Source organism: Cheilinus undulatus, linkage group 17, assembly GCF_018320785.1.
Source record: "Cheilinus undulatus linkage group 17, ASM1832078v1, whole genome shotgun sequence".
Lineage (NCBI taxonomy): Eukaryota > Metazoa > Chordata > Actinopteri > Labriformes > Labridae > Cheilinus > Cheilinus undulatus.
Genome location: NC_054881.1, coordinates 11036423 through 11062277, shown reverse-complemented (window position 1 = coordinate 11062277; position 25855 = coordinate 11036423). Strand labels below are relative to the sequence as shown.

General features: G+C 42.2%; 1 protein-coding gene across 2 annotated transcripts in view; it reads left to right on the top strand.

The window, feature by feature from the left end:
- prrc2b (proline-rich coiled-coil 2B) overlaps positions 1–25641 on the top strand; it is a 42797-nt gene extending 17156 nt beyond the window's left edge. The window contains exons 10-31 of one of the 2 annotated variants that reach the window (XM_041810127.1): positions 2723–2807; positions 2920–3079; positions 6452–6791; positions 6871–7073; positions 8995–9196; positions 9305–9512; positions 10119–12155; positions 14297–14460; positions 14649–14764; positions 14856–14997; positions 17579–17655; positions 17848–18135; positions 18305–18406; positions 18511–18703; positions 18795–18892; positions 18978–19105; positions 19229–19469; positions 19936–20103; positions 20240–20319; positions 20465–20546; positions 21211–21420; positions 23290–25641. In XM_041810127.1, coding sequence (XP_041666061.1) covers positions 2723–2807; positions 2920–3079; positions 6452–6791; positions 6871–7073; positions 8995–9196; positions 9305–9512; positions 10119–12155; positions 14297–14460; positions 14649–14764; positions 14856–14997; positions 17579–17655; positions 17848–18135; positions 18305–18406; positions 18511–18703; positions 18795–18892; positions 18978–19105; positions 19229–19469; positions 19936–20103; positions 20240–20319; positions 20465–20546; positions 21211–21420; positions 23290–23457 — 5492 coding nt within the window. In that variant the 3' untranslated portion in view covers positions 23458–25641. Of the gene's footprint in view, positions 1–2722; positions 2808–2919; positions 3080–6451; positions 6792–6870; positions 7074–8994; positions 9197–9304; positions 9513–10118; positions 12156–14296; positions 14461–14648; positions 14765–14855; positions 14998–17578; positions 17656–17847; positions 18136–18304; positions 18407–18510; positions 18704–18794; positions 18893–18977; positions 19106–19228; positions 19470–19935; positions 20152–20239; positions 20320–20464; positions 20547–21210; positions 21421–23289 lie in introns of both variants that reach the window. The other variant, XM_041810126.1, reaches the window with a different exon arrangement.
- Positions 25642–25855: the final 214 nt, after the last annotated feature.

Genomic DNA, 25855 nt, shown 5'->3' with positions numbered 1-25855 from the left:
CTAGTGTAGTTCACATTTTTACATGGAAAGTTTAGAAGGCTTGAAAAGTGAGAATAAGATGCCTGGACATCAGTTTGAAAAGCATATGGCGGAATTTTCCATACCAGCATCTCTTCAGCTACAAAACACTAAATGGGCTAGTGCTAATGCTGGTAAATGCTATTACTATGGTTTAAAATCATGTGTATCGGTTATTTTCAACTGATTTTCAACAGCCAAACTGTGATGCTTTGTTAAATCTCCACATAAAACTGTGTGCACCCAAACAGCTTTAATGCTCCCCTTATTGTGTTGTTGGCCTGTCACCGCACATATACACCTGCGTACAGAGACGCTGAGCCATTATGCAGTTATTTAGGGAATAAACACACTTTCCAAGTGAACTGGCCTGTTTGCATTACACATTGGATGACAAGTTTGGGGACAGCATGGCATAAATACGTAAAGATTGGCCTACTGTCTGTGAAAGCTGATGGAAGGCTGCTTCAATTTTGTGATGCACAAACTGTCCAGAGATCAGGAAACAATTCCACCTCTGTCTGACTTTAAAATAAATGTGTAAATAAGGTTGGCAAATTTTACTTTGACTGTGCTAATACTAAGCCATGCCTAGAGTTAAAGCAGCCTGAGGTCTTCAGCTGCTCTTTTATCCATATGTGGCACTGTTTAGCATGATGAGGACGTGAGTGTTTCGGTTGTTTTCTCCTTCATTCAAGGCGGAAACTTTGTCAAGGTGGTGCTTCAGTGAACACATTTGACATTCCTTTAATTAAACACACTGTTGTTCTCAATATTTAACATGGATTGTGAGAATCCATGAGATGTGGGTGAAATTGGACACATGTTGGGGATGCAGGAGGGAGTGGAGTGCAAGCGCTGCAGAAGTGGCATGTAATAATCAGAAACCCAGTGGGAGCAGCATCAAGAAGGGCTGTAGTCCAATGTAAACAAGCGCTAACTGTTGTAAGAACAGTGCAGTTTGGCACTATATTGACTGTGAAAATGGGGATAAAGTTGTTCAGGTTCAGTGTCAGATTATACTCTCTCGGCCGGCAGAGAGGGTTGAAGGCTGGTGGTGCTAGCAGTGCTAACACACCATTACAGTGTAAAATTATTTTCCTCATGCAGCATGATGTTGGTTTACAGCAGGGATCACAAACTAAATCTGCACAAGGGCCAAATTTTTTCTTGGCAGTGTGTGGGCAAGATTTCTAAATAAGCAAACAAGATTTATTTAAATATTTTTAATTTTCTTTTAAGTGTGCCTTATTTTTAGCCATTAGCAGTGAATTCAGTCCCTCTTGCCTATACTGCAGCCAGCCACAAGGGGGCAATTGAGATATTTTTGCCACATATTTTAGAGCTGTCAAGTTGTTCATCACTGGGTTTGACTCAAATGTGTCAAATCCTGATTTGTGAAAACACATGAAAAAAACATTCTCAAAACACCTGAATTGGTGGGTTGATACTGCAACCAGCAGCTTTAATCAATGAGTTGGGTGTTTGTCATGCATCTTATTTACATATGATTGCTGATGGGCAATTTTTGTGAAACTGTTCAAGCATTAAGCCAATCTAGAAAAAAATGTTTTAATCTCTTCTAATTTTTGGGTTCCTTCAGTAGCTGTTTTTTTTTTTTTTTTTTTTTTTTTTTTTTTTAATGAAAAGACACTGTAAATACTATAACACATTTTCCAAACATTTTCTGATTTTGATAAACTTCTGGGGGCCATATGGAAAGCTGTGGTGGGCCTGGTTTGGCCCCTGGGCCTGCAGTTGAGGGTCAGTGGTGTACAGAATGTTTTTTTTTTCTTTTACTTCAGACTGGTCAGCTAAATTGAATTATAATTTGTATTTAATTGGACGGAAATTATTTGCCTGGCAAAAATTAAGCTGCACTTTATTATCACAAACTAGTGGTGCCAGCTCATACTTACCTTTCCTCAATGAAAGGTTCATTTTGTGCATATTTTAGATTTTTTTGCAAAAGCACTCAGTCTCTTAATACAGGCATTTCTAACTTGATTATGCTCACAGGAAGACCATAACAATCAACATTATTTTATAATAAACCTGGATATGAAGGACAGAATGCCATCTCTAAACCACTCAGAAGGGCTAAAATAACTGAATTCTTCTTGATCCTCTTCTGAAGAAAATTTCCGTCCTTCGTGCAGTCAGTGAATCGATGTTAAGTGTCTGCTCTCATACAGGAGGACTCCTCATGAAGTGAGAGCTTGTGTAACTTGCATTTCCTTTTTTTTATCCAAAGTTAAGTTTGTCACGACTTTTAGAGCAGCCGTGAACTCCACGGGTTTTTTACCTTGCCCTTAAACTTGACTTAAATGAAACTGAAGAAAACTTCATGATAAAAGAAGAAAAATCTCCACTTCTTCTTTAACCAGCTCTCATTCAGTCACTCAAATATTTTAGAGATATTACAGCAGGAATGGCTTTTCAGCTTTCAGTTTTCCTCCATATTCATTGATAGGTTTGTCTTCATATGAAGGGACCAAAAATCTCAACACAACACGGTATGATCAGAGTGTGGCTGCCTTAGGAACACCGATGAGACGCTCCCAGTGATATGACACGGCTTGATTTGATTCAATTTGTCTTGTACTCAAAGCTCTGCACACGTTGAGTTCCCTCCCTGCAGTATTATTTCACGTCTCGTACCTTAACACCACCACTGACTGTTAGTCTGTTGTTTTGTTTTCAGGACTCCATGAGGAGGTTGATTATAGCGAGAAGCTCAAGTTTAGTGATGATGAAGAAGAACACTCCAGTGATAAAAGCAAGATGTGGTGAGACTTGTTTCCTCATTGTTCATTTGTGCTATAAATAGGCCTCACGTTTTAGTTTATGTTGTGATGATTTGAAGCCTTCCTGGTTAAATTTGGATGTGTTGCTCATTAGGACTGAATGGGAGAGGGAGAGAGAGAACTGCCAGTCCTCCCTGAGTTCAGGTGAGGCGTCTTACCCCCAGGAGGGCCCCGAGGAGAGTTATTCTTACCAACATCACCACCACGAACCTCCCAGGAAGACCAACGGCAGATATCTCTCTACGGATACCTTGGTAACCACACACGACGCAGTGTTTTTCCACTTTGATCCTCCCCTTTTGAGATTACTTATCAGAGATGAACTCATTATGATGTTATCCACAGTTAAAACATCTTGTTCTCTAATCCCTCTGTGCCTACAGAGGAGAAGGCAACACTACAGAGCGTATGAATAGCAGTGTGCCTTCACACGCCCTCGAGTGAGACTGTCATTGTGAATTTGGAGAGATGACCTTGCAGTAACCATAGAGATATATCTCGCTCCTTTTACTTGCCAAGTCTTTTTCACAGCGAGTAAAAAAAAGATGTTTAAGACATCATGAAATAGGAGTTATGCCTCTGTGTGTGGCATGTTTCTAATGTGAAAAGTAGATTATCTTAAAGGACCCTACAAGTAGAGTTTCACACTTGTGACTTTTATATTTATTATTTCACAAAACAAGTCTTTGAGGCTTCAAGGTCCTGTGTGTGAATGGTTGGGCAAAGCTAGCAAATAATACATGGTACCCTTAGAGCATTTTGAATAGTATGTAAGTTATTTGTGGCTGTCAAACAGACTGGAGATGTAGTTTCTTTTCACCCTTACAGTCCGTTTTTAAATATTTCCATAATTCTTAGTTATGAAACATCATCTAAACACAGTTTCTGAAAGGTAGCTTGACTTTAACACTGTAACTGAACAATTAAGGCTTGTAAAAGGGTTCATTTTTCACCTTATTACCCAAAATGTCTGTGCATTAATAAGAAGGCCATCTTTTTTCTTGAACACCAACTTGCTTTTTGACCAAAAGTACCCAGAACTTTAAGTTCCTTCTCTTCACAGAACTAAATGGTTCCGGTGGCCTTCTTTTGCCTGCGTTTTTATCAGGATCTCAAATCCCGAGAAAATAATGCAAATCGGACATCCTGATGCCAGGTTTCAGGAAGGCATAGTGAATCAAGATTTAAATGCCACGTTTGACCCTTCAAGTTTTTGTTTCACCTGGACTTATTGTCTGAAAAAGCTTGTGAAACATCAATCCTATGGTGCACAGCCAAGCTCTAAAGATAATTTTTTTCAAGACAACCTGGGCTTTAAGAGTATATCTGCTGCAGTATTGTCATCTGAATTTTTTATGTGACTATAGAGACAGAAGAAAAAGCTAGACTGAAATTAAAACTCAAAGACTATTTGCACAAGTGTGTTCTTCTTTTTCTTGAGGATCAAAAAGTAAAAAAATAATCAGTCTGTGACAGAAATTCCTCAAAATATTGACATGTTCAAATAAAAGAATCCTTGCACTTTTTTGTATTGGCCCTATTGAGCCATTATTCAAAGCTGCTCCTGTCTGCAGTGACACAGAGGGCCACAGAAGGCTGCCTTTTTCCACCATTATGATCTATTAAGGCCGCTTACATACTGTGCACTTTGACCAAGCATGATATGACAACAGAACAGCCTGCCATTGGTTGTCAGCCCGACACAAAGCATTGTGGGACACAGAATATCAGTTAGCATTCAAAGCTAGCAAAAGAAACTATTGAAAAGTGATTAAAAATTGATAAAGATTTACTGGTGTGGATTTAATCTTTAAATGCCCCTGAAAGTCAGCCACGTTGCCTGCTAGAAAAGCTTTAAAGTGGGGGTATTATGCCTTTTTTCAAGGCTTTACACCATCTCTCTGATACTCACGTAGTAGCTTCACATGGTTTACAGCTCAAAAAACTCTGCATGTTTCTCACACTGGCATCCTGAAAAACCCTTATTTTAACCTCCGTCTGAAACACATCGTTTTCGCTGCTGTCTCTTTAACCCCACGCACCTGCTTTCCTCTGATTGGCCAATTTTCCTGAGGCTGGCCAGCAGCAGGACTCAATGTTTTGTGCCCGCCCCCTCCAATGTGGCTATATTGCTATGCTAGTAGTTGTAAACTTTGAATGAACCGGTCCGACTGAGTAAAATATGACGAATTTTGATATACGTCCGAACATGTTAGACACGGAGTCTGAGCCTGATAGTTTGAAGAGAGAGGGGGAAGAAAACCAGCAGCAGCAAAGGATAGAGCAGGACGTATCTGTTTGGTAAGTGTTTACTGTGTTGCTAAATGGCTAAATGGCTAAATGGCTAAAAGGCCTTGTGGGGGCAGTCTGTTCCGCTTTGCTGGCAGCATGGACGAACCAGTCAGGAGATCCTGTTGCGATTGACCTCATCAGTTCGCTCCATCGAAATCTTGTCTCGGGAAGATCTGGGAGAGATTCCCAACGAACCATTTTCATCAGTTTACACTCTTATTCCAAGATAACTGCCACATACGTCAATCTTGCGGTTTGAAAATTTGCGTACGTGGAGTATGGACACCCAACATTGTGACTTTATATTTATGTTTTAAAAATCGGAAAAGTATAATACCCCCTCTTTACTTAGAAATTTGAAGGCATGGATAGTGTAATTGAAATGCCACGATGGCTAGCTTCAGGAGGGAAACAAGTAAGAGTGTCTCATCTTGTTGTACATGACAATGCTGGTCTCAGAGGGTAAACAAACCAAATACAATAGTCAGACTTCTTGTTAGAAACTTCATTGTAATCTTTCTAATCAGATTTGTTTATGAATCACACCTTTTATTTATATTTGGATGTATTGTGTTGAAGGGTCTGGGTTGGGGCACAGACATCGCCTCTGTTTAGGTGCTCAGTCATCCAGGTTATTCAAAGCTCAATCTAAATGGAACAGTTAGACTTGGTTAAGATTGTTGAAGTTATTTTGTCTCTCCTGAAAGACTTCAGCTCTGCTGACTAGAAGTGTTTGTCAACCATCAGACTGCTGAAGATCTGGGTGGTCATCTAAGAGCCGTTGGCAGAGATGTTGACCTAGTTAACAGTCAAACACATTCAGCACTACAGCTCCAAGCCCCCCCCCCAGTTCCTAGCCCTAGCCCAGGGTACAATGCCTACTCCAGAACTAAATTTAGATCCTGGTTCCTGATGAAAAACATACTGTTCCTCAAAAGGCCCGTAGTTTGTAGGGAAAGTTCCTGTGGTCAAAAAGCACCTTTTTTGAACTGGCAGTTAAATGTAATACAAATTTGCCCAACATTTAAACATTTTTTTAGCTATTCTAAATCTGGACTCTGCTTAGTTTTGTCAGGAGGGGGAATCAGACTCAAATAATCGTAATTATCATGCATTGTATGCCTCTAGTAACTTAGACTGCTCAAAGGACACAGTATAAATAAAGCTTTATGCGTTTTTGGGAGTGAATGCTAAATTAGAAAAGAATCAACACAGCTTCACTAATTTCAACAGGTAAAGGTCAAACATCAGACAAGAGAGGCTACAAAACCCACATTTCCTAAATTACCAGTCTCCTTAAAAGTCTCCTTAAACTGCATCCCCTCTGTCTCTAGGCACAGCAGAAAAATCAAGGTGAGCCACCAGCTGACCAGGGCGATCACCAGCGCCAGACTCAGGGTCCTGCCAGGGCAAAGTACGTGTCTCCTGAGCTGTCTGAGGCTGTCGAGAGGGCCCGCAGGCGCAGGGAGGAAGAAGAGAGGCGTGCTCGGGAGGAGCGGCTGGCTGCCTGTGCTGAAAAACTGAAGAAGCTGGATGAGAAATTTGGAAAGACTGAAAGGCAGACGTCAAGGTCAGAGGACGGACAGAAAGAAGGAGAGGGCAAAGATGCTCCACTTTCCCCCCACAGGGAGCCAAGTAAAGGCCATCATGACACCTGGCAATACAGCACAAAGGGTAAAAAACATCATTTAGAGTTGCATGTTTATTTAAAGGTTATAAAAGCAAAATCTAACCTTGTTTTAATGCTTTCCAGATGGAGGCGACTGTCCCCCTGACCACTCCCCTGGCCACAGTTACCGAGATGAGCCCAGCTTCTCTAACTACCGTGGCAGTGAGGATGACAGCCAGGAGCCCTCTTCCCCCTCAGGAGACTACAGCGGACGTCACCCCTCCAAACCCATGCCACCCCGCTTCCAAAAGCAGCCACAGCACCAGCAGCAGCAGCAGCAGCAGCAGGTGAGTGCCAGCTGATGGCCCTTCTAACCCATAAAGTCCTAATCCCACACTAATGTGCCGTGTGTTAGTGGCTGCTTTGTGAGAAAAGAGCTTTCAAGGTAACAGTAATCAACCTGCAAACACAAACAGCAGGGAGCCACGTGAAGAGGTTTAACCTTTTTACCTTTGATTGGATTGTCCTTTGTTTATTCTCCCCAAAGCTAATGTCACTGGGTTTAGAGGTTTCTACATTACAGTTCACCTTATAGAGATTGATGGAGCATACAAAGGCTTTTATTGTTACAGAACTTTTAAAAGAGTAGGAAAAATACATGCCAATAACAACATAAAATGTTTAAAGTCCTTTTTGTATTGTTATCTTTTTTTAATGGCCTAAAATTCATATCGAAGTCTTTTTCTTGCCCTTTATGATATTGGTATTATATCACAGTACTACAAAATTAAGAGAGGTAATGACTTATTGAATGCATATTCAGGTGTAATGGCATACTTGTTTAATTGCACATGTAGTTTTAAGTTTCATTTCTCTCCTGCTGAGGTGTGTGAAGCTGCTGCTGCCAGCACCAGCAGAGGGAATTCACACACACACACAGCACACACGCCGCCAGTCTGAGACAGGTTTTAGCAGTGTTACCAGCAAGTTTACTAAGCCACATTAATTATGGCTGCTTCTGACTTCGTTCAACACCATATCCTGCTTCTTTGACTCATCATGGCCTTAAAACAAACAAGGCACGAGTTGAAACACCTTTGAAACAGTTATTTAAGCTGTTACAAGATTAAGTCACTGCAGCACTGGAATAAAGACAAACCAAGTTGATCCGATACACAAGCAGTGTTTGTTAAAAGTTCCAGACAGGCCGAGCCTCGCACTATGTTGCTGTTATTACAGACATCAAATTTGGAGAGGAAAAAAACACGCTTTATCTGTTTAACTGTGCTGTATGTTAATTACAGCAGAATGAGATGCAACAAAGATTGATTAATTGACTGATTGAAACCATGTTTTTAAAGTCCTTGCTATGTGCAAGTAAAGTTTTAAAACAAGTAAAGGACAAAGCTAAACTGGCACCAAATTGCAGTTAATAGATAGATTTATCTATCTTTTTACATTTTAACTTTACCAGATATTTTGGTGTGTTGTTATATCAAGTCTTACAACACTTAAGCTACTGCAGAATCACTTTTTTAAACATAATAATCTTGTTTGAGATCGATCCACTTCTAAGCTAATGAAATGCCTAATCCCTGTGTGACCTGGCTGACACACCTGTGCGTCAGGTTGCAACCAACGTTGCTTATGTTTTGTAGTCATTGCCAACAAGCATCCAGATGGGATTACACTTAAAACAAGTTAATCTTTATTAATGTCCAGAGTCAGCAACATAAACAATGTCTATAATGTGGAAAACATGAGAATAAGCTTTCAACTTGTGGTGAAATACAACTCGTGCTTTGCTCTCCAAAACCCTAAGCCCTTCAAGGATCACACACTTGAACAGGGAAAGAACGGGTCACCTCAGCGTGACCTGACTCAGAGTGGTTCTCCTGTCAGACACACCTGACCTTGACGTCAACTCCACAGAATTTATAACTGAGCTGAAGTCATACAGCAACACCCACAATCCAGGAAAAACAACTAGATACCCAAAATGTTTCTGTTATATTTGGACCCTATCATGAGAATACCTGCAATTCCCACCATAAATATGCACAATAAAATAAATAAAAACGTGTTTTTATGAACTGTTTTCTTTGACTGACTGCCTTCCTCCCATTCCCATATGGACTTTGAAACAATCAAAAATAAGATAATTTTTATGCTTAAGTGTGACCCTAGGTTTCACTTTGAAGTTTTTTTACATAGGAAAAAGGCCTGGAAGTTCTGTACATAACCTCATGTACTGTTTATGTTTTCTAGGACCAAGTGTACAAGATGCAGCACTGGCAGCAGTCAGGTCACCCTGCCTCGTCTGGCTCAAGCCACAGCCAGCGCGGCTACTACCCACCACATGTCCTTGGGTTTGATCCCCGCTGGATGATGATGCCACCTTTCATGGATCCCCGCATGGCCCAAGGACGATCTCCTGTGGACTACTACCCAGGTGCTGTCCACTCTTCAGGTGAGCGAAAAAAAAAACAAGAAAATGAGCCCAAGCCTTCACATCTAAAGTTAGGAAGTCTCCGGGGTTTTTGGTCCCCCTGAAAACTTAAACGCTGAATGTTCTTAGCAGGAATGATGAAACCCATGATGCACCAAGACCACTTAAACAGTCCTAGTTCTGACGAGGGATGCCATCCCAGCCTGCATCAGGAGAGAAGAGCCCCTTCTACTGAGCCTTACCCAATGTGGAACCAAGATGGTTACCCCTTACGCAGCTTTACTCCACCGTATCAGAGACAGCACGAAAGCTCGGACAGCGGGCAGCCGGATGACAGGTCAGTTTTTGTTCCATATATAAACTGTAAACTGAATAGGAGATAATGCAACTAAGAATTTTGAGTTTCTATAGGTTGTTTGCAGATGGGGGGAAACTATTTATGCTGGCACTCTGGTGAAATTTGCACATAAAGTTGAAGTGAGTTGATTTGTAACTGCTAGAGGACATACTGAGGATAACTCACCATGAGTGAATGAGCAGGTGAAATTGATGATGTTTATAATATGTAACTGTTGCAATCGTTGCACATGTAATGAAACTGCTTCATTATGTCTCCTACTTGCCAGTGTTTTCTCCACTGGTTTGGTGGTACTATGAATATGTCAGACTCTGTCACTTTGCGTGCCTTCTCAGAATTTTACTGCCATCTTCTTTCTGGCTCGTCTTTCCCTGTCTGACAGGAAAATATCCCATTTTTATGGACATGTAAACAGAAACTCTTGAAGATTTGAGGGACAGGCTGTCTTAGATTTTCTATAAATATCCTAGGGTGCATATGTGACAGGAGCTATAGAGTAAAACCCTGCTAAATGACCCAGGCCCCTGTTGGTCGACCTTTCTGTCTTTTGTCATTCCTCATCTTTCTGCATCTTGTTTTTCACAGAAGTGATTTGGCCGGCTCCCAGCAGGACTCATATGAAGACAGGGCCAGCGAGTGCCTAAACCAAGACGATCTCCCCCAAAATGCTTACCAGAGCAGAGGCTCGGACAGAGAGCACAGACACCGAGACCAAGGCTTACTGACCACTGCTCAAAACCTCTCCCAGAATCATACAGACAGTGATTATCCAAAACAAGACTCCAGAGACAAGCACCTAAAAGACAGCCCTGATTCTCATGACGAGCTCTTGGACGGCCCAAAGGATGGCTGGAAGAGAGATGGAGGACAGAAACAAGATGATAGACTCGGTAATACTCAAAGTCAGTGGTCTGAAGCTAGCTCCAGTTCCAGCAGTAGTGTCAGCCAGCCATCTGAGACCAGCGGGCGCACGTTGATCCGCAGAACTGGACCAATCAAGAAGCCAGTTCTCAAGGCTCTCAAAGTGGAAGACAAAGAGAATGAGAAGCCGAAACCTGAGCCTGAGGAGAAGACAGTCCCTTATCGCCTGGAGAAAGAAATCCTTACTAATGTTTACGACTTAAAGAAAGACAACCAGCCGGCCAGCAGCAGGCGGCCAGCCTCACCTGTAGTTGAAAAACAGCCAGAAGAGAGGCAGCGTCAGTCACCAGCTCCCACAAAAACAGAGAGGCCTCTAAGCACACACAGTGACGACTCCCCAAAGGAGAACACATGGGACAGCGGGAAGAGCCAGTCACCCAGAGACAGCCAAGAAAACAGGGAGCCTCACGCGCCCCGTAGGAATAACTGGATCTTCATCGATGAGGAACAGGCCTTCAGTGCGGTCAGAGGAACAGGCAGAGGTCGCAGCCGAGGCTTCAGGGAATTTAGCTCTCGAGGTGGAACCCGTGGCGGCCGAGGTGGAGACAATCTCAGAGGAGCTTATAACAACAACAACAACAGCAGTGGAGCTCAGCGAGCAGGCAGAGGCCGAGCAACACCTAGGGACATCGTCAAGGTGGAGGAATTCCAGAGGGGCAAGCCCAGAAGGCGAAATGTCAGCGAGACCTTAAGCGAAGCCTCGGAGTATGAGGAACTGCCCAAGAGACGCCGCCAGAAGGGATCTGAAAATGGAGAAGGGTACACAGAGTCTGGCGAAGTCCGTAAAGCTGACAGAGACTCCTGGAGGTCAAACAAGGTGTACACAGATGACCAGACAAACCAAGATTCAAGAGATAAAGTCAAGTCCAGCAGGAACTTTGGTGGTCGCATGCTTCCTCCCAGACTGAACACCACTGGAAGTTACAACCGAAGCTTCGGATCCAGGGACATTTCTACATGGAGGGGCCGTGGACCCCAGTTTAGTGGCAGTGGTGGCGCCATGCAAGAAAACGGTTATGGTCCTGGAGCTGAGACTGCATACTCCCGCAGACCTGCTGTTGAGCGAGAAGCTCTAAAATACGCCCCTAAATTCACTGGCTCCTTTGTGGAAAATGGCACAGAGGACCGGGAAGGAGAATATTATTTTGACAACGACAACCCCGACAGGCAGATGTTACGAAGACGCCGTCCACCCCGCCAAGACAAACCTCCCAGATTCAGACGACTACGACAAGAACGCGAACCCGGCTCAAACCAGTGGACGAGTGATGAGTACATTAACGGCGACTTTGCAAATCCCTGGCCTAGTCGCTCCAAAGGCAGTGGGGAGGACAGCTGGCCCAGCGGGCACTACTCCGGCGGACGGTCCAGCCAGCATGGCCAGGCTGAGGAGTGGGAGACCGGATCCGACAACAGCGACTTTGGCGACTGGAGAGAGAAGCGTAGTGGAAGTGGAGGCGCTGCTCCACAGGGACACGGGGATATTCCCTCAGACTCTGGTCACAGTGAACCGGGCTCTGGTGAGAAGAGAGAGCTTTGCAAGAGGAGCTTCTCCAGCCAGAGACCGCTGGTGGAGCGGCAGAATAGGAAAGGAGAGCCGTCTCTGCTGGAAGCCAGTAAGATGGTACGCACGCCTGAACCACCAACATCCACTTCTAATAGGAGTGACACCTGGCAGAATGGAGGGACGACTTGTAAGAGGTAAGCAGTTAATACAACAAACTTAAAGTCAGAGTACATGAATGTAACAACATCCTGCACTGAAGATGTCAACAAAAACTGAAAATTTAGAAGTTTTGTAAACATTGATTGCAGTGCTATTGCATTGGATTGCATAGGTGGTCACAATCAATTTATGTTCATGCAATTAAATTATGAAGGCATAATATCATCAACATGATGTCTGTATTGGAAGATGCAGAATTTCTGCTGATGTCAGTGTATATCTTATTTAATACATACAGCTGTGGAAAAAATTAATAGACCACTGCAATTTTTTCTGAAATCAGCATCTCTACATGTATGACAGCCATTACATTCCAGTGTCTGTTGAATTTCAGCACAAGCACACCTCATCCTACATAATGAGGTACTGATTAGGTAATCACCTGAACTGAATACTATTTAACGAGGTAAACTATAAAAACCACTGCTGTGGTCATCACTGTCCTCTTGCAATAGGACCAGCTAGATGGTACAAAACAGTGCTAGTGGTACCTCAGTAGAAGTACATATATACCATTAACATTTTGATTGAAACCCCAAATGTAAAACAACTACCAGACTACTGCACTTAGACAGTACGCTTTAATTGTAAACCTTTATTTTTTGTCTGTATATTTCCATTGCCCTTATTTGCAGTTTTTTGCCCCTTTTTCAATTTTTCCCCCACTTACAATTTTTGCCACTTTAATCCTGTTTTTGCCACTTTCATCTTTTTGCTTATCTTTTTTTTTTTTTTGCCAGTTTTTACCCATTTATGTTGCCTTCTGCCATTAGATGCCACTTTTGCCACCCATGTTTTCCCACCTTTTTGCTGCTTTTTACCTGTTTTAGTCACACTTAACTCATTTTTTGCCCCATTTTTGCCGCCTTTTGACCATTTTTCTACCTGTAACTCATTTTTTGTCACTTCTCACCCTTTTTTGTCACTTTTTCTCCCCATTTTTGCCACTTTTCAATCCATTTTATCCAGTTTATGCATATTTTGCCTCTTTTCACCCAATTTTAACACCTTAAACTTATTTTTATTGCCACTTTGGCCCTTTTTGCCACTTTCCATCACTTAGATTGTGGCTCTTGCAAAGGTATTTTTCAACAATTTGGCTCTTTGTTCTAGCAGGATTGGGTAACACATCATTATGATATGCTCTACAATATTGCCCCCTAGGGTAAATTACTCTTGGAAAAATTCAGCTCAATCTAGGAATGGACAGTAATACCATATACCGGGGTATTAAAAAATAGCCATGGTATTACTTCAGTTACTGTCATTAAGATAGTGCCATGTGATGAGTGCAGGTTTTGGCGGTAACACCGTATACCCCGGGGAGGGTATGATGGTGTTAAAAAGTGGATGCCGCCCAATCCTAGCTCAATCAATCAATCAATCAATCAATCAATCATCAATTCTGATTGAGCTGGGCACAAACACGTTTTTAAAGCTGTTCAGTTTGCACTGTTGGACTCGGTCTTCTGCCAGACAGTCAGAGCTTATACTCAGAGTGGAGGATGTGAGATAACTCAGACAACAGTCTCTGTAGATGCCTGAGAACAGACTGCTCACATACTGACAGGAGAGAGAGGTTTTCAGTTCTCCCCGACAACACAAGAGCAAGCAGAGTTTTCAATGGATGAATGTTTGAAAGATGTCGGCACTTGTTGGAGGAAGTTCAGGTATTTTTACATTCTCCTCGGCATCCCCTCCTGAGTCTGAGACTTGATCACATTTACACGATAAATATTACTTCCAAAAATGGAAACCTTTTGTTGGATTTTGGCTGTTTGTTGACATGAAAGTCAGCTCTTTGGATGCCTGAAAATAGAAAGTTCTGAAAAGTGTCTTCGCTGCCATTTAAATGACTATGGAGTTCCCTCTTAAAGCTAAGACTTTTCGTCCATGTGCGTTACGTTTCCAGTCAATGGCCATGCATGGACTACAACAATGATGGTAGATTTTTGTATGTGTGTAGTTTCATCACCTTCTACATCACCTTTTTTACTGAAGCTTGTGTTTGAGAATAATACTCATAGTATCTTGGTGGTTTTGGGACTTAAATATTGTAGCAGTGCTCGGAACAACCAAAGTAACCCGCTTGTTTCCCTCCTCTTCCTGTTTTCAGCAGAGGCCCAGATGAGTCAGGCCCAGTCTACAGCATAGAGCAGCCAGAGGAGAGGGAGCCTGCTGAGCCCTCTGGGAAGAAACTAGACAAAGAGCTGAAGCAAGGACCTGTCAAGACTGACATAGTCGAACCTCTGTCTCAGTATGAGCTCAGCAGCTACCCAAGTGAGTCCACTGATTCAGCTTTGTCATTTTCTTTCCTTCATTTGAAAAGAAATTAAAACACTAACACAAACTGATTTCCATCTAAAGATTGAGACAAACATGGGCAGTTGGGTCTTTGTTAAAACATGCAGATAATGTTCAGTACTACATTAGATTATTTTCATTGACCCACTGTCTCCTCTCTCTAGTTGAGGGAGATTTAGGTGGACCAGTTACAACTCCTGATGGGTACCAGGATGCCCTATCCAAAAAGCAAAGACGCCCCCAAGAGGATGAGAGGAGAAGGAAGGAGCAAGTAGCTGCAGTAAGTTTAAATCACTCAGTCCTGATGTGAGGAAGATGAGGCTGAAAAAGGGACACTTCATGAAACTGTTTCTTAATGTTGACTTCATTAGGTGCCAGTGAAGAACAGGACTATCACATCCAAGATACCGCCGCGCTTTGCCAAAAAGCAGGGAAGTATGAGTCTCGAGCAACCTGAGGAGGCGATTACTTCTAACAACCTGGGAACTGAAATCTGGGAGACCAACAGCTCAGGTAAAAGACAGCCAGTTTTCTGTCAATGACTTACAATTAATACTACAGAAAGTTCATTTAGACACATAACATTGCCTTTCAATCACTTTTAGAGCTGTTTTATAAATGGCACACTATATGTGGCTCTGCAAAATAACAAGATTGCTCTGTTATGGAACTAAGAGGGCACTCACACTTTACAATCTGTACTGTAACGAGCACACTTGACCCCTTAAGTCCAGTTTGTGTTACTGGAGTGAGTGCTCTGTACCACATTTAGGCAGGTCACTTCCCTGGCCCTGGCGCAGATAGACTAGGTGATCTTTGGGCACGGTAGGATTTCTGATGAACATGCACAAGCACAGGCACAGCATGGATGTGACATAATTGATACGACTGTTGTTCTTGACAGTCATTTTAACATTGGCGGTACAGATCTGTATCTGACCAAAACAACTTGAAATAAGCTTTTAAGGGAGTAAAGTTACTGTCATACTGTTGGTGTATCTCTCCATTGTGTAGACTCTCTGAGAGCATGGTTGTAAACTGTTAAAGTAATAACAAGTTATGATGTATTTATACTCATGCCCAGGCCCAGTTGTGTTTAGTCCAAACTTTTTCCACTGAGGGCCACAAATATATAAGGATGTTGGGACCCCTTTCATATGCCTTATCCTGAGAATTACAAAGTTAGTAAAACCAATCTTATGATGCATAGTGATTGGGTATGCTTAAATGACAGATTTCAGGGGGCCCTGGTTAGCCCTGGCTACTACTGGTTCTACCCCTAAAACATCATCGGTACTGCTATAAGCCTTCATAATACATCAGGGCATTATAAATCAAAATGTTGTTGTTATGTTGGTTGCCAGTATGTTTTCCATTTACAGTGTTGTCTTCATTTAGTCGCAAAAAACTCAAATCAATAAATTCCTTTCGTCAAAATGTTTTACAGAAATAGCATGGTAGCACCGCCTTGTGCTGAAACCAAGAAGTACAATACACTCAAGCACAAGCGCGATGTTCAAATGTGGGCCATCTTTCATGTAATGTTTAGAATTTGCTGCTGGCCAATCAAAAATGGGCTGCATTTGGCCGCCTGGCCATAGTTTTGACACCCCTGGTTTAGAGCGATGTTTGTGCAGGACTGTGTGGGACAGGAGGGAGGGGGGACAAGTGTGCTTTAATGAGGTATGGGGCTACTGGCCCTAGCGTAGGTGTACCCTAGGATGCAAAGTTACAAAGCTGTGGTTACATGAACATTTCTTTCTCAATCTCATTAAATTCATTCTGATAGAGATTTAAACTCCTCTGTTCTCATGGATGCTAAAACAGGTGATCTGATTCAGATGTGCGTGCTCATGCATCATACATCTGATCTGAATGAAACTGCTCTGACATGCGCACTATCGTCAAATCTGCTGTAGAAGAAGAAGTCCTTCCTCTGCCCCTTTTTTGTAAACGCCACATTGCTAGTTTTTTCAACTCCTCCCCATGCATAAATACTGGAATGTTCTACTCTCTCGTGCCTATACCTTATGCTATCTTTATTTTTACTTTATCAACAAAAAGTTTTCTCTACAACAGTTTTTTCTTGCTGCCGCCATGTTTTGGTCTTTTTCAGAAATACTGAAGCAGAAAGACTTAATATCACATCGGGTAGGCATGCACAGTAAGACAAAAATCACCCCAAACAGGGAGAGTGTTTTAATGGACGCTGATCCAAACGAGAATCAGCATAAACCACCCTCAGTGAGATGTTAAGCCGTCAGTGTATGAAGATGGCATTTAGGAGATATAATTCATTATTAGAGTGGAAGTTAGAGTTTCAAATAGACCAAGGACATACATTAATATCTGTCCATGTACACTGTAGATAGACCAAAGAGACATATGCATTTATGAATATTTTTAATATTAAAGTGTTTGTTAAGGCATACCATAAAATCCAGTGTACAAGACAATGTCTTGATTTGTATCTTTACATTCCAAAAAGTTTGCTGCATGCAATCGCTGCAACCTGAAAAATTCTAAGATATGCAGTAATTTCCACATTTGCATACGCAACCATCACATATTACGCAGAACTACCTTATAATGACTTTCCTCCTCCATCAGGTCATAACCCTGGGTTTGAAGAAAATGGTGGTGAATTATGAAGTATATAAACCTTGTTGAGTGTTGGTTTGATTTGAATACTTGTCAATTGATACAAAAGTTACCAGTAAAGGTGGCTACTGGGACTAGTGGGCCATCCTGTTGGCTGAAAGCTCTACTGACATCCCATTAGCTAGTAGGACTGCAAACTTCACATGGTGAAAACAGATGGTACTAAAAGAGCTACACAGCTGCAGAGAAGCGACATGCTGATTACAATGGAAATCATCACTCTGGAGGACAGTTTAAATCTGTTTTCCTTCTTGGAGACTCCAAAAAGAGTTTTTCTTGAATACCAGTGATTTATAATCTTGATTTTAAGGTCTATAAATCTCATAGACTGTATTATTTCGTTTGATAGGAATGCTCTCAATGGAAAGAGACATTTTGTCATTCTTAAAAAAAATCTTTACTAATGATGTTCATTTATCTTTTTAATCTTTAGCTCTTTCAGTTCAGTCTTCAGGAGGAGACTCTTGGACTAAGCAAGTGTCTTACACTGGAAGTGAGCCAAACTCTGAGGTATGAACATGCATGTAGTTGTTCATCACAAACATCTATGCTTATATTGTATCTGCACTCTTGATCTGGAGTTAAGAATGATCACAAATGTACCATTTTCTTCTGAAAATTCTTTTCTACCATTTACAAACTGCAAACAAAGTCAGGTCACTTTCAGACACATAATCAAATGGCTGTCTTCCTCCTCACCAGGACTCTGATGCTGGCCCCGAGCAGACTAAGGAACAGCACAAACCGGGGCCCATCGGAAACGAACGCTCCCTGAAGCACCGCAAAGGCTCAGAGGGAGTCGATCGACTGGAAGGTGGCCCCATCACGCCGGTGAATGGTGTGGACCTCCACGTGGACTCTGTGCTGCCTGTGCCTCCCATTGAATTTGGAGTCAGTGCCAAAGACTCTGATTTCAGCCTTCCACCTGGCTCCACCCCTGTGCCCGTGTCTAATCCTGTCAACAAGCTACAGGACGCATTAACCACCAATGTGAGTGGCTGTACTGTGTCTTCATGCCTAATATCATAAGCTAAGAGATCAGTATGACGTACTGCTGAACTCAGTGATTGAATGAAGATTGGTTCATGTAAGATTGTCTTTTGGTTTTTTAAATATCAGCTTGCATCTGATAAATCATGAGCTTTTTGTTTCCAAACAGACGGCTCTTAATCAGAGCATTCCCATGCTGCGATCCAACCACTTGCAGCCAGGCATTAACCTCAACCCCATTTCCTTTCCAAGTACTGACCTCACACTCAAGGTAATTAACCCCAGACTGCACTGAGTTATACACAAAAAGAGATTCTGCATTGATGTATAATTTTTCTATTCAAATATATCAACATTAATGTTTTGTTTTCTCAGATGGAATCAGCCCGCAAAGCATGGGAGAACTCTCAGTCCCTCCCTGAGCAGGGCTCTCCCGGTGGGGGAGCCTCTGGTGCTCAGCCTCCCTGCAGTGTCGGCTCGTCCAGCGGCGTCAGCTACAGCTCCTTTGGCGGAGTCTCCATGCCTCAGATGCCTGTGGCTTCAGTTGCACCCTCCATGTCCATGCAAGGTAAAAGTACATCTAACTATCTCTGCTAGAGAACTGCTCAATATGTGAGGAACACTAAATTTAGGACTGTTTGTTCCGGTCTCTTCCATAGGTAATCACATCCCCCCGTTGTACCTGGATGGTCATGTCTTTCCCAGCCAACCCCGCCTCGTTCCTCCCACCATGACCCAGCAGCAGACATACCAACAGGTACAGATATACACACTCAAGCAGTCACCAGCTTTATTGTGTATTAGTAGAAATGTCATTGTCTTACACGTACCCCTTCATTCAGGCTGCTGCAGCCCAGCAGATCCCCATCTCCTTGCACACGTCTCTTCAGGCTCAGGCTCAGTTGGGGCTTCGTGGAGGTCTACCGGTGTCTCAGTCCCAGGAGATGTTCAACTCTATTCCGCCCTTTAGGTACTGCTACCTCAAAGCTTTCTTTTTAGTTTCAGGCTACCATTCATCATGGATCTTTCACTATGGTTTATTATTTTCACCTTCCATTCGTCTTGCTGACCTGCTCCGTCCCTCCACTTTCAGATCCCAGGTCTACATGCACCCCAACCTGTCCCAGCCCAGCCCCATGGTGCTGTCTGGTGGAGCCCCCATCAAAGGGCCCTACTCGGCTTTCCCCGGCATGCAGCCCTCAGACATGGTCAAGCAGCAGTCAGGCTCGCACTACCAGCCCATGAACGGCAGCCAGCAGCTGGTGTACGACAGCCAGATGAACCAGGGGCCTGGGATAGGTTCCTCCCAGCTGATGGACTCTCAGCTCATTCAGGTCAGTGGATAATGAAAGCTCAGGATCACACCTACTTTAGACGCTGTTTTCCTCTCTGTGTGCCAAGCATCAACACCCTGAACACTGTCCAGTCCCTTAAGCTTTGATTTTTATTTCTCTGATTGGGATTGAAATGCATGATTTTTTTGGCAGCCCTTTATAGGTTGCGTTGATGTTTCACTTTGTTGTATTTTCTGTAACAATGCATACACAAGTGAATTTTCCTAGTGTTTGTAACTGTTAATTGCTAATTGAACTCATTGAACCCTAACATCATACACAAGGTTAAAAAAACAGATATTCAGGGCTGACGAGTCCTGAAACCTTACGACTGTTAGATCAGGCTACAATAGTGCTAAATGCAAATAGTCTGACCTCAGCTTAAATCATGCACCTGAACTGGAGTATAATCAGTTCATCTTTGGCCTGTAAAAACATTTATTTTAATGGTTCATATTTCTTACAGGTGACCATGCCTCTACCCGGTTCTCAGCTCCGCTACGGTTCAGCTCAACAACACCTCATCCTCCCTCAGTCCATCCAGCTACAGCAGGGGCAGAACCTGTCAGTAGGTGCTCCACGCCGAATGCTGCCGCCCGGCTCCCAGCCTGCTGTAATGACCGGCAGTAGAGAGGTGGGCTTCGCTAATCCTGTATCGATTAATCAAAAACTATTGATAAAAGTAATTGCTTTTTCCCTCTAAACTAAAACAATGCTTATATTTACAAGTAGTCCATATTAACAATGTGACTTTATCGCTTTATTTTCAGGGCTCGCAGATGGAAATGAAAGGTTTCCAGTTCTCTGAGAAGCCCAGTCATTCCCCAGGCATATCTGGAGGGTCCTACAGGTGGGTTTGAATCACAGAAATCACTGTTTAAAAAAAAAACTCCACATGCTGCTTTGCAGTGTTTGTTTTCGAGATTCCAGTATCAGAAATGCACATTTCTAGAAATGGTTTTTAAAATAGTCTGAACTTCTACCTTCTTCATCAGGCCCGGGTCTGCCAGCCCCAGTGGAAAGCCCTCTGGTCCTGGGGGTCCTGTAGGTCCTCTGCCTACACACTTCACTCAACAGGTACGTATTTTTGAAGTATAGCTGTTTTCAAGTTTTCTTATCGTGCAAAAGTTGATCAGGTTGTTTCTGATCTTTGGTTCTCCAAAGACTGTGAAGGGAGTACGTCCATTAGAACAGGTCTTCTGCCAGCATTTTCAATATTATACCAATGTACTTTAGTGTTTTCTGTGCTGCCATGAGCTTATAAATTCACTAAGCTTCTGTGTTTTATTGTCTTGAGCTCACAGCACTCTCTGCTTTAACTTTTGTAGCATCCCTACATTCATCAATGCCTCTTCTCCCTGACCAGCAAATCAAACTCGGGGGCAAGGAATCTGATCGTTGAATGATAGCAGTAATAGTGGAGGAGAAACTTAAGTTACTTGTCTTGTTAGGGGTCTAATTTTCAGGACTAAGCATATTTATGATTCCTTGGAGATACCGGAGATATATCTTTAAATAAAGTTAGATATTGTGCATGCAGAGCTGTTTTGTCTGTTAGACGCATATGTTGGGATATCGTATATAAGCCAGGTTAAACCCTTTTACAGGATGCAGGAAGCATGTGAAAATATCATTAAACCCCTCAAATATTAAACGATATCATGCTAAAGATTTGTGTTCTTGTCATTTTCCAATCCTCCAATCTTCCCCCATCCTCCTCTTTCTCCACCATGACCCACAGGTCCCCCCTGCTCAGGGCAGCATGGTGATGCACATGCGCCCCCCCACCACCGGCCCTTTCCCCAACCCCATCCAGAGACCCGTCATGCAGGTCAACAAGCCTGTCATCATCCGCTCCCCCCCTTACCCCAACCCCGGCCGCGACCCTCCCCACTCCACCCCTCCCTCTGCCCCCGAGCCCCCTGTCAAAGGGCCAGAGGATGGCATGAAGGTGAGCCACCCACTGTAAATATAGGTAATTTGATTTTATCCATTTTCTTTTTCTCTATATTACTGACTACTCACTGTGTGAATCTTTTACTGTTGGTATTTTGCTGTTAGACTGATTGTTGTACCTGACAAATGCTTTTGTTCTCTGCTTTATATTAGGATTGCATTAATAGAATCATTGATAATATTTTGTAAATTGACTAACTCTTCTATTACAGGGTAGTGTCATTTATAGGATTTAAATTTTGTTATTATTTTGCACATTTTTCAGAAGTAAGCTTTTATTCCTCTGTGGACACAAATGTGAATACAGCTATTCATGTTTTGGGATGGTAGAACGCTGATGCATTGAATTTTAATTGGCAGTTATGTTTCAGTAAGAACGTTTAAGTTAAAATGAGTGTTATATAAGAAGTTTGTTTTTGTGGCAGAACAGCTATTAAAGCAAATGAAGGTGGACTGTTGTGTCTAAAGGTCTTTACATGCTGGGTCCGTTATTTTCAGATACTTTTTTTTTTTTTTATCCATAATCTGAAATAGGTCACAAACTCCATAAAAATGCTATTCTGAAAAAAATTGACAGATGAACATTTAAGCGTCAGTGTGCAAACATGATTAGAACAACATAAGCTCAATTTTCTTTTTTAACGTGAACAAGAAAATTGACTCAGTGTGCAAAGGCCTTAAAAATCAACACAAATATTACCATAGGCACTTGAATACCAAGTGACATGGCTTGATTATGTGCATCCATATTAGGCATTAATGGTTCATCTTCAGCCAAACAGTCCATGTAAAGTTTTCAAGGCTCTCTTGCTTTGGCTCAGCATCCTTGAATGTTGTGTACAGCAAGGCTGCAGGCAATAAGAATGAATGGGGGCAAATTAGCCATGAGCTAAGGGGCTAGCAGTGCCTTTTTAACAGCTTTTCTCCCTCATGTTGTCATAGATTTGATTTTAAAGGACACAGTGAGGCACGAGGCAGTAAATCTTCTAGGGTACTGGTTAGTTTGGAAGGGCAACTCGATACAAGTCAAAAGGAAGTCATGATGCGTTATTCATGGACGAGCAGGTTCTAAAAACTTGCTCTTTTTATGAGCGACAGGAGCCTGCTTCTTTTCTTTTCCCATTTTTGTTGTTTTAAATAAACAAAGGAACAGTGGTTCCAAGTGAAGAGGTGAAACTGCATCAGTCTGAGTGAGGCGGGGTAGACATACATAAAGCCATGCTTTCTGTATGCTAGTGGAATACAGCAGATAATGTCAGCTGTAGCGACGATCTTTATTATGGGCTGGTATGTGTTGAGTCTACACCACCAAACCAATCCAATCAGGAATCCCAGACTACTCTGTGTGCTGTCAGTTAATTCAATATTGGATTGTTTTTGGTATGCAAGGATGATGTCCACACAAAGCATTGAATTACCTCTTGGTATCCAAATGCCCAAAAGGATAGTGTAGTTTTAAAGCATCGTCTAAATGGGGTCTGAGTGCTTAACGACGTACCAGTAGCTAGCAGGATTACTTGGTGAAAGCAGATTGTACAAAGACACTGCAGCACTGAATGTGCTTATTGCTGACTCTGCAGAATATGATAAAAAGAAAACTTAAAGACCGTCTTACAGATGGATAAACTTATATTCCCTATTTTATGGTTAATGTGCACTTGCAAATCTGCCTTCAGGGAAGAATGAATTAAACTGTCAACCTTTGCCCACTGGAAAGTCAACGATGATTAAGCACAGCTGTTGTTTTTTCCCGATTGCTCAGCATCAGCTTTGAACCATCCAAACAAATGCCACTGTATTTGAGTATGCTTCACCAGGCTGCTGCTGCTGTATGTCTAAACTCCTCTTCCTCCTCTCTGTGCAGAACAAAACCCTGCGTGACGTGCGCAAGGCAGTGGGTGAGATCAAGACGCCACCCGGGGGCATGACCAGCAAACTCCAGGAGCCCCTGCCCTCCACAGGGCAAGCCAAACCAGCACGCACTGGAGCCATCAAACCCCAGGCTGTCAAAGTAGAGGAGAGCAAGGCATAACAATGGACCTTAAAAATCCTCATCGCCACCCAGCCTGCTGACACGACGCCCCCTGACCAACGTCTGAGTCTGCTCGGACTCGGCTCATACCAAGGCACCAAGGCAAAGGGGGCAGCAATGAATTACTCCTCTTGAACTGTCAGAACTGGACACTATTATTTCACACCACGTATAGAGATATATAAATATATATAAATATATACATAGACACAGTCTTTTAAGCAGATCTCTTCAAGGTCCTCTTTAATTTATTATTAGTCACTTTTAAGGGGAGATTGGTAAAGAGAGAGAAGATATTTCTGTTATTTTGTGTTTCTCTACGAGGTGGGGGTAAAAGGAGAGTGGCCAACTCAGAAAGATGGTTCATTGTCACACCATTTTGCCAAACTGTATTTACTCCCTGTTTATGGACTGTAGCCCTTAAGACCAGGCAGACACTTGATACAATGAGAAGAAAAGTCTGTTTAATATTTTTAAGCAAATTTGAAATGCAGTGGGGCACTTTTTTGTCATTTTTTTCATTGGCATTTTTACTGGTAAATAAAAACCCTGAGTCATCACCCACTTCCTCCTCTTGGTAACGGACTTCTTTTATCAACCCAGATTGAAAAAATCCAATTTGTGGACATCATTGCATGTCAGTGTGGTGAAAGTGCATCACCATTGAAATGCACCCAGCCCGTGAACTGTGGCTTCGATTGGTAGAAACGATCTCTTTTCTTAAAGCTCTGTTCTTTGCTTTTACATTCTGTCGCTCGCTCTCTTCTGTGTGTAAATTGAAACATTTAAAAAAAAAAAAAAGGTGGACGTTTTTACCAAAATCATGTTGCTTCCACGGAAACTCCACAGCGTGTGCATGAGACCTGCTGAACGTGTGTAAACTTGGCAGCAACATTTCACAAAAGACTGCACCTGAACTCAGCCTTCGTTGTGCTGCCGTCGACTGCCTGGACTTTCCAACAACCGAGCTGGCAACTGTTTTGTTTTTCGGGGCTCATTGTGAAGTTATATACAGGGGGGAATGGGTTAATTCAGAGATGCTGTAAAAGACTCCATCCCTTACAAAATAGCTGATTGAAATGTTTGCTTTCTTATCGCTTTGTTTGGGTTGTAATTAATCAAATTGTCTGTTGATGAACATGTGATGTAAGTGATGATTTTTACGCCCCTCAGCCTGGAGAGGGGGTTTTGCTTTTTTCTTTTTATGGCTCTTAAAAGACTTTCACTCTTACTCCGTTAATTCCCACTAACACTACAGTGGGGAATCAACACCATTTGATTATTCTGGTCTCTGAGGTGGCACTAGCAATAAATGCAGCCTAACTATAATCACAATCAGGGTCCAAATAACTTTTATTTTCTGTTATGAGCTAATAATCACAATCTGGGGGGGGGGCGTTATAGCATTGCTTGCTGCATTAAAATCCAATCTTTGCTTATGCTTTTTTTGTGAGCACTGCAGTTCCAGTGGTCTACGAAGGACTTTTTAAAGTGTTTGTTCTATTTGAAAATGTGAAGCTGTTGGAATTCTCATTTATTTTGTTTGTTTTTTTTGTAACGGACACTCGTTTTGAAGCTCACAATGCCAACGTCATAACTGGTTAAATGTTACTGCTTACCATACAGCTCCATGACACTACAAAATGTTCTCTTTACGACAGTGTTTCACTGGTATATATGTATATGCATACTTAACTGTACAGTCAGTCAAGCCTTGTCAGCGAGGGGAGGCTTAAACCCACATTTCATTTTAGATATTGTGGCACTATAAAGGATTTAATGTTGAAAAGGTCACTGTGTTCTCAGAATGGACTGCTTTCACTTGTTGATAGGTTTATCGGGCTTGGAGTGTTTTTTTTTTCTTGCATCTTATCCCTTACTGCAAAAGATCTTGATGCTTAACCATTGTACCTGCACCAAAATGTTGCCCTGACTTGTTTTTTTTGTACTTTTAAGATGCATATTTGATTTTTTTGTCAGAGGACCAGTGCTTTCTACAGCTGATCCAGCATTCTATTTATCCTACCTGATCTTTATCCTTTCAGATATTTGGTCATTACTCTCCCTTGTTAAAAAAAAGAGCTTATTGAAAGAAAAAGAAATAAAGCAGTTGTGATTTCTTAAATGTACTGTCGATTCTGTATTCTCACTTTGTCATATTAAAAGCATCGACTCTTTGTTAAAGCAGAAGTAATAAATGCTTTTACATTCATGTGTCACAAGCATATCATAAACAAATGTCAAGCTCACCACAGACGATAAGCTAAGAGGCTAGCGATGCCTTTTTAACAGCTTTTCTCACTCATTTTGCCGTAAACATTCTTTTACAGGACATGGTGATATTCTACTTAGCAAATTAGACTTGTGGGGTATAGTTTGAAATAAAAAACTAAATTCA